We start from the raw sequence: 16,107 nt of genomic DNA, 5'->3' as shown, positions 1-16,107 counted from the left end.
CATCTTTCAGTCAAATAAATAAATATACTGTATTAACTTTTTTAATTGTAAACATTTCTCTATGAACAGTCTCCAGGAATGAGAATGCATATGTTGGTCTTATACATTTTGGGTTACATACCCCAAATTTTTTTTTTGTTATTTGGATGAATTGTGCTTTTAAGAATAAAGTATACATTTTCCAAAGTAGAATCTGAGTCTTCACTACAATAAAAAATGTCTTACAAAAATACTAAATTCAGCCAGTAAAGAATCCCCATGTTGTGGTGCTCACTTTACTGTAGCAACTGCAGTCTTACATTGTTCTGCTAAAGATGTTTGGGTGCCAGGAAAAAAAAAAAAAAAGTATTTATAAAGGGTGTCTTATTTACTGTAACAAGTTTGATTAAGTGGCTGATCAGATGTGCAACACTCAGCCATTGGGACATAGAGAAAGCCATTGTTAGTGGCTATCAATAGGACAGGAAGACTTTGATCAGGCCTAGGAGACACCTAGTCTTACAAAAGCTGAAATTCTCCAGCAAAGGAAAGCATTTCATTCTTTGAAAACAACACACTAGCAGAAACAGCAGACTTGTAAAATAAGCTGTGGCCAGCTTCATGCTGCTGTTGTTTGTTATGCGTTCAAAAGACACTTGGGAAGCTTATGATGTTCACAGAGGAGGATGTGCGAGTCTGCACACAATGTGAATGTCTGTGTGTGTTTGCATTCAGTGAACCACTGAACCTTCCGGTGCTGGTCGGCCACGCATCCCACCGCACCTTACCTAACCAGTACAGTCACGTTTGGGTTTGCGTATGCGTACATCAGGGTTGGAGGGCTTTTTATTGACATGATCAACAAGTGCAAATGAGAGGCTGGGTTACTGATTACAGGTGATGTTATAGTTTGTTTGTGATAAGACTCTTGCTTTAAGCACAAAGTCCTGCCAGATACAAAAAGCCTTCAGCTACTTTACTACATCCCTCATAGGACCATTGCTGCCTCTCAGGTAAGTAATTTACTGTTATTTCAGTTACTCCAACTTTGTACAAAGCTGTTTTGCAAGATACACAGAGGCAGAATTATACTACAAATTTGTGTTTTAATGCTTTGAAATAGTGGTAGAGTATAGTGCCTGCAATGTTTTAGGAAAAAAAGTTCAGTTGGTAACAGATCCTTTTTAGACAAAATGTTTGGCTGCAACCAGTCACCAAATCTAGAACTAGATTTCTAGAACATTTACGTTCAGTCACTACAAACACACTGCTGAGCACACTGAGAACGAACTCTCGCATTACTTAATTCAACAAATAATAACCATACAGGTAAGAACAAACTTCTTAATATTAGATTAGCTGATCTGAACATAATTTGCCACAAACCTTCACGTGTCTATAATTTTTCTGCAGGTCTTTCGGTGGTGCCTTTCTACTACTTGCTATTTCTTCAGCACGCAGCATCATCATGAGTGTAGAGTCCAAAAAAACACCTGAGGCTTGTTGCTCCAAGCTCAAGGTTGGTGCAATGTTGCCCTTTCCAAGTATTAAAATATTTGGAAATATTATTCAATTAGTGGATGATCTTAACCACAGTAGTGTGAATATACATGGTGTCGATTACTCTGATTAAGAATAACAGTGATCTATAAAAATATACATTATCAGCTTTAAGAAGCAATGTATATTGATTTCTTACATAAGTCTAAAATCTGCATAGTTAATTTCCTATATTATTATCACTACTTCCCTTCAATAAAGTGTAAAGCCTGTTTGAAGTTAGATTGTGTTGACTCTACACAAACTTGTTTACTTGTGGGGGGTTTAGTTGTTAGGCAAGTACTTGCAGTTATCTAAACACATCTGAGAAAAGTATGTGACCTACAGCCCAATGTGAATCCTTTTTAATCGTTAACCATCTCTGGGGCAAAGACATGGCTGTACTATATTAGATTCTACTCCTAAAGCAAACAAATTCAGAAAAAAGCTATTTTACCAAAGATTTAGGTTTAAATAAATAATCCCATTTCTCTGCATGTTTTGGTTGAGCCAGACGTAGTGTCGGTGAAAAACACAATCTTGTAATGAAGATTTAAACATTTATAGGGTAGGGTTTAATTTACTGGTTTAATTTTTTTTTTAAATGTCATTCTACCATAATATGCACTGATCAAGTGAGGGAATTTAGCTTATTAGTAATTTCTTTCTTCCTTAAATATTTACAGTACCAACGGTGGTCTCTAGGTGTCAGCTACATTAAGTTTTACCACATCATCTTTAAAAAGGCTCTAATCTAATCAAATATGTAGAAATGTAAACCAATCAATGTTGAGAATGGCTGTGTAGTACTGCAGTACTGTGAGCCTAGACAAATAGGGGAGTGCCTAAGTGCTAATACAGTCATTCATCCTTAACAAGGTCAAGTTACAGCTTTGCATCCTTTGTATTGTAAAAAGCCTCATTCAGAAACGTTTCATTTCATTACCAGAACTACAATAAAGCAACATAATCCCCTTACTTGAAAGTCTTTGAAGATTATTTGCTAAGGATTATAGACTACAAGACTAATTTTCACCTCTGAAAGATATTCTGAGAATCAGCCTGAGAGGGAAGCCCCCCCCCCCAAAAAAAACCCACTTAGGCCAATTGCATCAACATCCCCTTGCTGAACTTCTGTTTCTTCATCCAATAACATGTATGTGTTTTCCAGCTCTTTCTAGCATCTATGGCTTTTGTATTTTTTACCAAAGCCTTAGGTGGATCCTATATGAAGAGCTCCATCACCCAGATTGAAAGGCGCTTTGAAATCCCCAGCTCCCTCATTGGGGTTATAGATGGCAGCTTTGAAATTGGTATGTCAAGTTTTTACTAGATGCTGAAATCATCAGTCTTTTGGCTAATATAAAGTATTCAAAAAATAAAAATACTGAAACAATATCAACTACAGGACATGTTAAATGTTAGATGAGGAGATTGGTCTAATTCTATAAGGTAATGTTTAGTTTTTGTTTTTTTTTTTGCTAAGCTAGGCTAACTGGCCTTAACAGAGGCATCTATCATGAACTCTCAAAAACAAAAAAAAAGTGTAATTGCTAAAACTGTATTCATTTCAGCCACCTACTAGTTAATCTGTGTGCTTTTAATACTCTTTCCTAGGCAACCTGTTGGTAGTAGCCTTTGTGAGCTACTTTGGTGCTAAGCTCCATCGCCCCAGGCTGATTGGTATTGGCTGCTTGATCATGGCTGCTGGATGTTTCCTCATAGCCATGCCTCACTTCTTCCAGGGGCCGTTAGTACAGACTTTCATTTATATTCAACTTTAGCGTATTTATGACTGATCCTTTTAAGGTATATTCTGCAAAAATAATACATTTACTAAATGGTTCTTCAAGACAGACCCACTGTGGACCTTCGGACTGAACTACAATTGCCTAAATGAAATAAGTTGTTAGATTTGTGTACATTGAGTTACCCCTATAGGGTAAACAGGCTGGGTGCCTGCTTTGCCTCTTAAGTAATGTATATTTGGTCACTTTAAAAGTTTTTCGGATAAAAAACACATACAGTGGGTACAGAAAGTATTCAGACCCCTTTACATTTTTCACTCTTTGTGTCATTGCAGCCATTTGCCAAAATCAAAAAAGTTCATTTTATTTCTCATTCATGTACACTCAGCACCCCATCTTGACAGAAAAAAACAGAAATGTAGAAATTTTTGCAAATTTATTAAAAAAGAAAAACTGAAATATCACATGGTCATAAGTATTCAGACCCTGTGCTCAGTATTGAGTAGAAGCACCCTTTTGAGCTAGTACAGCCATGAGTCTTCTTGGGAATGATGCAACAAGTTTTTCACACCTGGATTTGGGGATCCTCTGCCATTCTTCCTTGCAGATCCTCTCCAGTTCTGTCAGGTTGGATGGTGAACGTTGGTGGACAGCCATTTTCAGGTCTCTCCAGAGATGCTCAATTGGGCTTAGGTCAGGGCTCTGGCTGGGCCAGTCAAGAACGGTCACAGAGTTGTTCCGAAGCCACTCCTTTGTTATTTTAGCTGTGTACTTAGGGTCATTGTCCTGTTGAAAGGTGAACCTTCAGCCCAGTCTGAGGTCCTGAGCACTCTGGAAAAGGTTTTCTTCCAGGATATCTCTGTACTTGGCAGCATTCATCTTTCCTTCAATTGCAACCAGTCGTCCTGTCCCTGCAGCTGAAAAACACCCCCACAACATGATGCTCCCACCACCATGTTTCACTGTAGGGATTGTATTGGGCAGGTGATGAGCAGTGCCTGGTTTTCTCCACACATACCGCTTAGAATTAACGCCAAAAAGTTTAATCTTGGTCTCATCAGACCAGAGAATCTTATTTCTCATAGTCTGGGAGTCCTTCATGTGTTTTTTGGCAAACTCTATGCGGGCTTTCATGTGTCTTGCACTGAGGAGAGGCTTCCGTCGGGCCCCTCTGCCATAAATCCCCAACTGGTGGAGGGCTGCAGTGATAGTTGACTTTGTGGAACTTTCTTCCATCTCGCTACTGCATCTCTGGAGCTCAGCCACAGTGATCTTTGGGTTCTTCTTTAGCTCTCTCACCAAGGCTCTTCTCCCACGATTGCTCAGTTTGGCTGGACGGCCAGGTCTAGGAAGAGTTCTGGTCATCCCAAACTTTTTCCATTTGAGGATTATGGAGGCCACTGTGCTCTTAGGAACCTTGAGTGCTGCCGAAATTCTTTTGTAACCTTGGCCAGATCTGTGCCTTGCCACAATTCTGTCTCTGAGCTCCTTGGGCAGTTCCTTCGACCTCATGATTCTCATTTGCTCTGACATGCACTGTGAGCTGTAAGGTCTTATATAGACAGGTGTGTGCCTTTCCTAATCAAGTCCAATCAGTTTAATTAAACACAGCTAGACTCCAATGAAGGAGTAGAACCATCTCAAGGAGGATCAGAAGAAATGGACAGCATGTGAGTTAAATATGAGTGTCACTGCAAAGGGTCTGAATACTTATGACCATGTGATATTTCAGTTTTTCTTTTTTAATAAATTTGCAAAAATTTCTACATTTCTGTTTTTTTCTGTCAAGATGGGGTGCTGAGTGTACATTAATGAGAAATAAAATGAACTTTTTTGATTTTGGCAAATGGCTGCAATGACACAAAGAGTGAAAAATTTAAAGGGGTCTGAATACTTTCCGTACCCACTGTAGATAAACTTTGGTGACATGTTCGTCTTGACTGAGATGGGTCATGTTACATGCTTCCTCAAATCACTAATTACATATAATCAGTTACATGTAAGTCCTTTCAAGTCAGCTGAAGGCTTTTGGAGTCTTTACTGGTGTGTATTTACTGGGTAATTTTCAGAAAATGTGTTGTCATTTTGAAGCTTATGACTGTACTTCATGTTTCCCAGGTATAAATATGAGACCAGTGTATCTCACAGCAGAGATGTCAACAGCACAGAGAGCATCCAGCCTTGTCTGTCAAACCACACCATAACTGATGCAGATGAGATGCCTGATCCAGAAGCCAAAACAGGTATATACTGTTCTATACTGTGGCAAGCAAACCTAAGATCTCTCAATTTTGAAAACTAATATTAATTTCATCCTGACTTATTAGTTGTCCATATTAAGATATAACAGAAAATCTGTAAATTTATAGGAGCAGAAAATTAATAATGTTCTTGAAAAACAATTACATACATTTTCAGGTCACATTCTAAGTCTTTTCCCCCTTTAGCTTGTGAAAAAGCCACTGGATCATCCATGTGGATCTATGTTTTCCTGGGAAACATCCTGCGTGGGATTGGAGAGACTCCCATCATGCCTCTGGGAGTGTCCTACCTGGATGATTTCTCAAGACAAGAGAACACTCCTTTATATTTAGGTTAGTTATTTTCACTGCCCTCTGTCTGTCCTGGTTTTGATGACATTTTCTACCTGTTACTTTATAGTGTTGGAGCTAATCTACATTGTCTCCCACCTTTTTAAACTCATTTTATTCTTGTATTGCTTAATTAATAACACAGTACAACATTAAACATTCCTTTCTCTATTTGGCAGCCTGTATCAATGCAGTGGGACTCTTGGGACCTATGTTTGGGTTCATGATTGGTTCCTTCCTTGCCAAGACCTATGTGGACATTGGATTTGTGGATTTAGGTATGGGACTTCTAAATATCAGGGGTACAAATTGTAGTAACACTGAATAACATAGGTAGCTTTGTGTAAACTTTGCATCATTATTCATCCACGTGTTTCCCTTCATTGATAAGAATTATACTGATAAACTGGCAGCGTGTAGACCATTGCTTTTCTACAGAAGAGTTGGGCATGACCAATCAAAGTCCTGTAAACACAGTCCTGTACATTACTTGCTGTCTTCATCCATGTCCCTCTCCTAGACAGCATCACCATCAACTATAAGGATTCCCGCTGGGTGGGGGCCTGGTGGCTGGGCTTCATTGTGACTGGCACAGTGACCCTGCTATCTAGCATCCCGTTTTGGTTCCTCCCCAAGTCTCTACCAAAGCAGGGTGAAGACCAGAGTCCGAGCAAAAGCACGGAGCTTGCCACAGTGGCAGAGCAGGAGAACTTCCTGCCAGAGGAAAACCAGGAACATGAAGAAAAAGAGGAACCTGCCACCTTCAAGGAAATGGCCAGAGGTACCACACAGCTTATGCTGTCATTTTTAATTTATGTACCAAACTCAATTCAGAACAATGCAGAATCTAGTAGTTGACAAATGTTCACAATTCAAAATGCACCAAAATGGACTAACAGCCAAAAAATGTGCCACTGTGGAAAAAGCTAAGGAGTTTAATTATTAACCAGTTACAACACAGGAAAAAAGAAGTCTGCATCATTAACCGTGCTTCATGGATAGACAGTAACAAACCACCAGACAATCTGGGCAAGAGTTGAACGACACATCAGGACAGAGAAACATGTGGCAACAGTGACCTCAGATAAGGCCCACATGTGCCGCAGAATAATACACAACTAATTATAATTGTATATCCAAAACATATACTTTTAATTAACTTTCAATTCAAAAGTGATAATATCACGACCATAAGTTATGTAATAATGCTGTTAAATCTGTGGAAAGTTCATCTATGTAAAATAAACCTGAACAAAATAATCTGTGCTATTTTGTAGGCAAAAATTTAAAAGATATATTAGTTCTGCTATACATTTTTATATGCAAATTAACAATACTACCACTAACAGTACTACTACTATTACTAATATTAGTGAAACCATTGTCTCAATAAAACTGTTTTGCTATAATCTCTCTTTGTGCTTGGTCCTTCACTAGATTTCATTCCGTCTCTGAAACGACTCTTCAAGAACAGCATCTACGTACTAATGATTCTCACCTACCTAGTGACTGTCAATGGCTTCATTGGCCTGATCACCTTCAAGCCAAAGTTCATGGAGCAAATCTACGGCCAATCAGCCTCCAAGTCAATTTTCCTCATAGGTAAAGAGAAACAAGTGACCGCCAATGACTCTGCCTTTACTGCACTGTGCAACCAAAGGCAACTAAGACAATGATGTTATTGAAGGGAAGTGTGATCGTGAGAGATAAGGTTTGCTTGAAGGAGCCCAATGTGGATCTCCTTCCATGTGCGACTGTAAAGTAGCAACATGAACTATGATTAGCTCTTTATAACCGTTTACCCGAGTGGCCAGCTAACAGTGTTATTGCTGAAATGTTCACCTTTAAGGGTCATTGTTCTACAGTTGCCCAGAATCATTTCAAATGCAAAGCCTATTGTGTGACTGTCTGACAACATAACTCTCTTATGCAGACACAGAGCATCTAAGCCTCTTAAAGTCAAATGAGTGCACCATGAAACTGCAATAGACAATGCAAATAGGCTGATACATACTAATTTACCTTTCAAAAAAAGTCATCTGAAAAGTAATGTTCAAAGAGTTATGTTAAATGTTAAAGAGTCAATGATATTCAGTTCAAACAGCTGGCTAAAAGTAATTCAATAGTCAAAGGTATTGGATATATGTTTAAAATAGTCAGCTAAAAGCTTTGGGAAAACAGCTGACATAGTAGAAGTGAGATATAAAAACACCAGCTTCAATTCATAATATTTCCTTCGTAATTACCCATCTAACCATCTATCCAGGTGCAGTGAACCTGCCAGCAGTAGCTTTGGGTGTCATCACTGGAGGGTTTGTGCTAAAGCGTTTCAAGCTAGGCATCATCGGAGCAGCCAGACTGTCCCTTGCTGCCTCTTTTGGATCCTTCTGTCTGCTTGCCATTCAAGCCTTTATCCGCTGTGAAACTGCAGAAGTGGCTGGTCTCACAGTTTCATATCAAGGGTAAGTGGCATGCAAACCAACCAATGAGAGCACTGCACACATTGCTTTGACTATCTCTAATTTGAAACGTGCATTCATGCCTGAACAGGGCTCCTCAAGTGTCCTACAACCAAGAGACTTTGCTGTCACAGTGTAATATGGGCTGCTCATGCTCAGTGAAGCATTGGGACCCGGTTTGTGCTGAGAACGGCATGACATATGCCTCACCCTGCCTGGCTGGCTGCCAGACATCCACCGGCAATAGCAAAGAAATGGTAAGGCATATTTTGTCATAAGCTCACCTCTGAATGACAGCAACAGATTTAGGCATACTCTGCTAGGTTTCTGCAAAACAGTAATTAGCCCTAAAACTAATTTCATTTCATCATTAAGTAACAAACATAAACAATGAATATTGCATACTGACAAAAACTTGTTGTCAGAGCATATGCTAAGGGTCAGGAGACTCACCAGATCCTGTGCACTGCACCTCACAATATCAAAGCTTTTCATGAAATGACAAAAAATGTTGCAAAATTAGCTATTCTTAGAGGCATACCAATAGCTCCTCCGGACGGTGGCGTGACAGTAAAGCCCACGTAGTCTTTAAAATCAAAAGGCAAACAGAGAAACAGCACAGCCCATATACAATCAAAGGTGATTGTTCGCAGTTTCACTCTTTTCTCTGGTTCTTTAGGTATTTCAGAACTGTACCTGTACTGGGGAGGTGATGAGTCCAGGCATGAACATGTCTGCAGTGCTAGGCCAGTGCCCCAGGAAGAGTGACTGTGATCACAAATTTAAAATCTATATGGCTTTGTCTGTAGTGGGATCCTTCATTTCTGCTAGTGGGGGCATGCCAGGATACATCGTACTGCTCAGGTGAGAGACACTAAAACTAGAGGGGTGAACTGTTCAACTCACATCCTTTACAGCTGGGTATAATACCTTGCAGTATCCTATGGAACTTCACTAAAGTTATCAGCAAGCATCATTTGTATGAGAGCAATAAAAACACTGATTACTTTATGCCTATTTGCTTATTTTAGTCTAATTTAGATGATGGAAGGTGATCAGTTAAGCTCAAATTCTAATGTCTGCTTACTGGTTACCTGTAACACACTTAAACTGCTTTTGTAATATTTCATCTTCTGTGTTTTTAAGCTAAAATGCACATATTAATATAATGACTTTTCATAGGTCCATACACCAAGACCTGAAGTCACTGGCTTTGGGTATGCAGACACTCATTGTCAGGACTCTAGGTGAGTACTGGACCTAGTTTAGTTTCTTTTACATAAAGGACATAATGCTATGAGGAAGCACAAAAATTAGAGCACTGATAATATTTGGCCTGTTTGTGTGCAAACACATGTAACTTTGTGTGTTTTCAGGTGGGATACCGCCTCCAATATATTTCGGAGCACTGATTGACCGAACATGTTTGAAGTGGGGTAGGAACCAATGCGGAGGTCGTGGAGCATGTCGATTCTATGACGCTGATGCATTTAGGTACTGTGAAACCAGATCTGAACATTCTTGCTAGCATAGATTAATGCATAGGCACATTTAAGCAAACGTATAACTAGATGTCTGAAAAATGTCTGTTAGTTTTATTTATGTAGCACATTCAAGTTCAACAACACTGACCAAGGTGCTGAACAATAAGCAGATAGACATAATAAAAAGTAACTAAAAGACATACAATAACCACATTAAGTAATTAATTTGCTGAAATCCTAAAGTACATGAGAAAACATAAAAAAACAAAAAACAAAAAAAAAACAATTGAGATATTAATGTTAAACCTAGAAATAAAACAAGCTGCTTAAAGCAGAGGACCACATAGAGATAAAATAACACTGCATGTTATTGAGGGCAACTAACAGATGCAAATGCAAGATTATGGAATACTTGGTAAGCCATAATCAGAATGGTCTGAAAAGGTCTGAGGTATGTTCGTGAGTAGAGCCAGATACACACCGACTAAAAGTTAAAGATTCAATGATATTCAGGATGTTCATAACAAGTGGCTTATCAAGGCAGCAGACAAGGATGTTAAAATCACCCACAATGAAGACATATCTAGGTGCTATTCCAGTTGAGAGGCCAGAATATTACAGCACAAACTATTATCCCAGAATGATTCAGTTCAAATTCAATTGATTCAAAAGACGGTTGGTAAAAGATTGCACTGAAAATTCATTGCAATACCTCTACCAGTATCATTCTTGGAAAGTTCAAATACATCCGGGTCTAAGGTAACATTTCTGTAAAAAAAATTTCAACTCACCAACCCCTAACCAAGTCTCTTTTGAGTAAGTGGAACATGGTCATGGCAGAGATCAACAGCTATACACTAGCTATACACTATAGGAAGTAAAGCGTCCTGGATCATTTTTCGCCAGGTGTAGTAGTAAAAATGAATTTTAAAAAATATTTGATGATAATAAAAGAAAGGAAAGAATAAATAGAAAGAATAAATACAACAGTCAAAGGCAGCAGCAGCAACAGCAGACAACCAGCCACACGCATAGGTGTCATGTTAAGGCCTTTCTACTGGCTAATATCGTATTTTCCGGGCTATAAGTCGCACAGGAGTATAAGTCACTTTTAACAAAAACAGCTTGTTGAACAATAAATAAATAACATATATAATTCGCTTTGGTATATAAATTTCTAATTATACCAATTACAGTTTAAATTAGCCCATGAAGAACGTAGGCTCGACAATAACAAGCAGAAGTGCATTATGATATTCATTCAGCCATTTATTACCTGCACTTTGCAGTCTGCAGTATAGCTCATTCTTTTGGGGACATTTTCACTTGTGTACACTAGGAGTTGTAGTTTAGCGTGAACATAAGCATTTTTACTTCTTCAGCATACAATATTATCTTCAACTGAGTCTTTAAAAAAGTATATTTTACTGTAGTCTTTTTCTACGTTATTACCAACTTGTTTACATTGAAAAATTCCACTAGTTGTTGTTGATGACGGCTTCAAATGTTGAATACATGTTTCTGTAAATATATAATAATAATAAATAATAATACATTTTATTTCATGGCGCCTTTCAAAATCTCAAGGTCACCTTACAGAGAGAAAAGGAAGCAAACAGCATGATGTACATAGAGTGCATTAAAACAACAGTAACAAGAATACATAAACGGCGGGAGAGAATGTAAAGGCAAAAGCGTGGATTATCTAGGAAGTGGGCGAAGTACAGTAAAAGTAAATTGAAATACAGAAACCCAGATGACAGAACAACAAATATGAAACAGTATGAGACGATATGAAATAGGCAGAGGGTGGTAGGACATCACGGGCTGCTTTGAGAAGTTAAGTGAGTTAGGTGGAAAACGCTATACGGAACAGATATGTTTTGAGTGATGATTTAAAAGTTGATAAGTCCGGAGACGACCGGATGCGATGAGGGAGAATGTTCCAAAGGCGGGGCGCAGTGTGGCTGAAGGATCTAGCGCCCATGGTGGCCAGGCGCGCTGTAGGGGTGCAGAGGAGAGTGGAACTGGAGGAGCGGAGAGGACGAGGCGGAGAATAGATATGAAGTAGTTCAGTGATGTATGGTGGGGCAATAGAGTGGAGGGCTTTGTAGGTGAGAAGGAGGATTTTATAGTTTATACGGAAGGACACAGGGAGCCAGTGAAGTTGTTTAAGGACAGGGGTGATATGATGTGAGGATGGAGTTCTGGTGATGATTCGGGCAGCAGAGTTCTGGACAAGTTGAAGTTTGCGAAGTGATTTGAGAGGTAGACCAGTGAGGAGTGAGTTACAGTAATCCAAACGAGAAGTGACAAAGGCGTTAATGAGTATTGCCGTGCTATCGGTGGTGAGTGAGGAACGGATGCGGTTTATGTTACGGAGATGGGAGTAGGCCGACCGGGTAGTGGTATTGATATGCTGAGTGAAGGAGAGAGTACCGTCTAGGATGACACCCAGGCTTTTAACTTGGGGGGAGGGGGGGACAGTATTGTTGTCAATTTGAATGGAGAAGGTGCTGGTTTTAGAAAGGGTGGATCTGGTGCCCACGAGGAGAATTTCAGTTTTGTCAGGGTTGAGTTTCAAAAAGTTATGGGTGAACCAGGATTTGATATTATGTAAGCAGGTAAGGAGGGAGGGAGGGGGGAGGGTAGAAGATGGAGCAGCAGAGAGGTAGAGCTGGGTGTCGTCTGCATAACAATGGAAATTGATGTTATGTTGCCTAAGGATATTTCCGAGAGGAAGGAGATAAATAATAAAGAGGAGGGGCCCCAGGACAGAGCCCTGAGGCACGCCACAACTGACAGTAGAGGGCTGGGAGTGGAAGTTCTGGAGATGGACGGACTGGGTGCGGTCAGATAGGTAGGAGGTGAACCATGAGAGGACCGAGCCGGCTATGCCGATGGAAGCAAGGCGATGGAGGAGAATATTGTGTGAGATGGTGTCAAAAGCTGCAGTTAGGTCAAGGAGGATGAGGATGGAGACAAGGCCAGAGTCTGCGGCTACTAGGAGGTCGTTGGTGATTTTGACCAGGGCAGTTTCAGTGCTGTGAAGTTGGCGGAAACCAGATTGAAAGTGTTCGTATAGGCTATTGGCGGAAAGGTGGGTATGGACCTGGTGGTGAACAACTTTTTCCAGGATTTTGGAGAGGAACGGGAGATTGGAGATAGGGCGGAAGTTGTTAAGGTCGGCAGGATCGAGACCAGGTTTTTTTAGAATTGGTGAGATGATGGCTGTCTTGAGTGATGGGGGTACGATGCCAGAACTGAGGGAAGTGTGAATAATGTGGGTAAGATGAGGAAGGAGAGAGGGGAGACAGAGCTTGACGAGGTTGGTTGGTAGGGGGTCAAGTTTGCAGGTTGAGGGTTTGGATTTGAGGATCAGGGAAGAGATAACCGTGGTGGGTGGAATGATAAAACTCGAAAGCAGGGAGGATACTGGTAGAGAGGGAAGGGTACAGTGGAGGCAGTTCGCAGTGTCACAGATGGGGGGAAATTGCTGGTGTATATTTTCGATTTTTGATGAGAAGAAATCCAGGAAGTTATTGCACAAGGTGGTGGAGAGTGAAGGGAAGAGAGGAGTATCGGGAGGGCCCAATAAATTTTTGACCCTTATACCGAGGGAAGCAAGGCGATGGAGGAGAATATTGTGTGAGATGGTGTCAAAAGCTGCAGTTAGGTCAAGGAGGATGAGGATGGAGACAAGGCCAGAGTCTGCGGCTACTAGGAGGTCGTTGGTGATTTTGACCAGGGCAGTTTCAGTGCTGTGAAGTTGGCGGAAGCCAGATTGAAAGTGTTCGTATAGGCTATTGGCGGAAAGGTGGGTATGGACCTGGTGGTGAACAACTTTTTTTTTGAACAACCGCAACCTCGGTCCAGGAGGACCGAAGACATGGTGTAGAAGAGGAGGAGGGTCGAGGACAGGTTGACGGGTCCCATGGGGCAGTGTCCTGGAGAATGAAGGTAAGTGTGGAGATCTTCCTCGACTGCTCGAGGGCAACGTCCCTGAAGCTAGTCAGTATGGAGTCTTTCTGTTGGAGATCGTGAAAGAGGCGGCGTATTTCTTGCTTTAATTTGTTGATTTCATTGTTTGCTAGACGGAGTAGTAGATTGGCATTGTCCAAGTTGGTATTGTCAGGTAGTGTTGGCGTTGTTGTTGTTGTTCTTGGTGTTGGTGGCGTTGTAGGAGCCTGACTGGTTGTGTCGATCGCCAAATGTTTTCATCTTGGATGAATGGATTCCAAGGATGTCTGAGCGTGATAATGCTGGGGTGCATTGCCATATACAATGCACTGTGCATTGTGATATACAAACACTGAATTCCTCACATAATGCTCTTTAACACAGATTTACACAATGTTTAGTTTGAGAGACTAATGAACTTAGTCCAAATGTTTTAACTAAGTCATTACTATACTCTGTTTTTCCAGAATTACATTCATGGGTTTAGTTACTGGACTCTACTTCACATGTAGCATGCTGTGGGGGAGCGTCCACCTCAAACTTGTCAAGAGACAAAAGAAGTTGGCGCTGAGGAATCAAGCCAAAGAAAATGGACTGGGGGGTAATGAAGTGAGCAATGGACACGCCAATATCAACATTGCCAAGAACAAGGAAGACGGAGAAAAAGAGAGCACTATTTAATGTCTTTTAGGACAGCAACACTATTGTATAATGCAGTAAGTAATTTCCATTGCACAAGTACTGTGATGGATGCATAGTAGACCAAATGTGGTAATGGTACAGCATCAGCACTCTTTGGTCTTAAACTAGTATACCTCTTCATTAAATGATATACAATTCGCATGGGAACAAAAAGGCTTTTAGAAGGACAGGATCTAAACGTTGAGGACCTTTTTCTGTTTCTCTAGCGTACCAAACTATAATGTGAATTTATGCTGTCCTGTATGTATCAATTAGGGCAAAACTTCAGATCAGCCTGAAGTAACTTATGACAAAATATTTCAGAGTTGATATCATGAGAAGTGAAAAAGCATGTCAAATATCTGACTAATGTCGACCACCTATACTTGAATAGCATTAGGTCAGGTAATGGCAATAATGTCTGATCCTACAGCATTACATTCAAAGTGATTTATGCACTGATTGTGATTGTGCACTGGGAGTTTGGCAAGAATGTATACAGTATTTGTACAGTATAGTTTTAAATACAAGACAATTAATGTGTGGCCTAAGATGCTGCAGCTTCACTTAGTAACAGAAACAAATAATTTTTACTATAGTTACATATAATGTTTTCATTCATGTTTGTATGCTTTTCAGTTACAGGCAAGAGCTTGAGAGATTATATAGCCCACAGCTAGACTGAGAAGGTTCAAAAAGATTATGGTTAGGCATGTGGGCTGAAAGCTGCTCAGACAACTCTTTCCAGTAATTACAAAAAAAGGTTAGAGACTGGTCAGTAATTATTAAGAGACCCCAGATCAAGATTTGGTTTTCTCACTGAACGTTTAACGTTTTACCAGTTTTAAAGCTGATGGGTCAGTGCTAATTGCAAACAGTAAATTAACAATATTCTACATTGTGTGACCCAAATATTGTAAAGTATAGCTGCTAGAGGGTCAGGGAGAGAAGTGGTAGGTTTCAAAGATGATGCCATTATAGAAAATGTTTTAAGAGATAGTTCAAATAAAGGCTGAGTGGGATCCAACGTAATTCTATTAGAAGGATTTTGAACTTCGGACACAGTAAGGGTAGCAGTTTCCCTCTGTTCACACACTTTGTGCTAAACTATTTGGCAACTGATTAGTTCAAGTTTAACATGCAGGCACAAGAGTCATAACAATTTGCTCCTTTAACTTGGAAAGAAATCAAATAAGCAGATTTTCTAAATCTTGTTGCCAACACTTCTTTTATCAGTTAATGCCAGTCACTGACAAAATAAAAGCCTACACTTTACTGGGCTAAATTACTGGAGTTGTAAACACTTCTAAAATAAAGAGTGGAAGGAATCTCAGTGTTTTAAAAATGTTAATATTGTGTGAGACCATCTGTCTTTGGAGCCATGTTATTCTACTTAATATGCATATATAAGTTTTATTTTATTTTTGCTCGTCATTTAACAGATTGCATGTCAAGCTGGTAACCTTTATTCTGACAGTTAGCTGTGCACCCGAGCAACTTTGAACATATCTGGATGTCTCACCGGTCTGACAGTGCAAACACTTTTTGTTACATCACCTCAGTTAACAGAAACCCTAAAGGTCATGAACATTCAAATAAGCCTCTGACTCACCACTGTTTTTCTAGGAAAGCTCACTATAGTTTGGAGATAAATAGTGACTTAGTA

At 39.9% G+C, this 16,107-nt stretch overlaps 1 protein-coding gene across 1 annotated transcript; it reads left to right on the top strand.

Annotated features, from left to right (window-relative positions):
* The first annotated feature begins 893 nt into the window (after positions 1-893).
* On the top strand, positions 894-14,747 carry slco1d1 (solute carrier organic anion transporter family, member 1D1). The gene is made up of 15 exons (XM_026326650.1): positions 894-992; positions 1,393-1,498; positions 2,690-2,831; positions 3,136-3,268; positions 5,385-5,509; positions 5,714-5,860; positions 6,037-6,135; positions 6,378-6,638; positions 7,295-7,459; positions 8,124-8,319; positions 8,408-8,573; positions 8,996-9,180; positions 9,499-9,563; positions 9,693-9,810; positions 14,228-14,747. The coding sequence occupies exons 2-15, from the start codon at positions 1,448-1,450 to the stop codon at positions 14,439-14,441; spliced, it is 2,067 nt and encodes a 688-aa protein (XP_026182435.1). The 5' UTR covers positions 894-992; positions 1,393-1,447; the 3' UTR covers positions 14,442-14,747.
* The last annotated feature ends 1,360 nt before the right edge of the window (positions 14,748-16,107 follow it).

The sequence above is a fragment of the Mastacembelus armatus genome, chromosome 23, assembly GCF_900324485.2.
Source record: "Mastacembelus armatus chromosome 23, fMasArm1.2, whole genome shotgun sequence".
In the NCBI taxonomy this organism is placed as follows: domain Eukaryota; kingdom Metazoa; phylum Chordata; class Actinopteri; order Synbranchiformes; family Mastacembelidae; genus Mastacembelus; species Mastacembelus armatus.
Note: the sequence above shows the minus strand (reverse complement) of the source record. Positions and strands in the feature narration are given on the sequence as shown.

Bases quoted from the DNA above. Each gene is read 5' to 3' on its own strand.
- slco1d1 (XM_026326650.1), top strand. From the start codon at position 1,448: ATGAGTGTAGAGTCCAAAAAAACACCTGAGGCTTGTTGCTCCAAGCTC. The intron at 6,639-7,294 runs GTACCACACAGC...GTCCTTCACTAG, and splicing joins CTTCAAGGAAATGGCCAGAG to ATTTCATTCCGTCTCTGAAA. The intron at 9,564-9,692 runs GTGAGTACTGGA...GTGTGTTTTCAG, and splicing joins ACTCATTGTCAGGACTCTAG to GTGGGATACCGCCTCCAATA.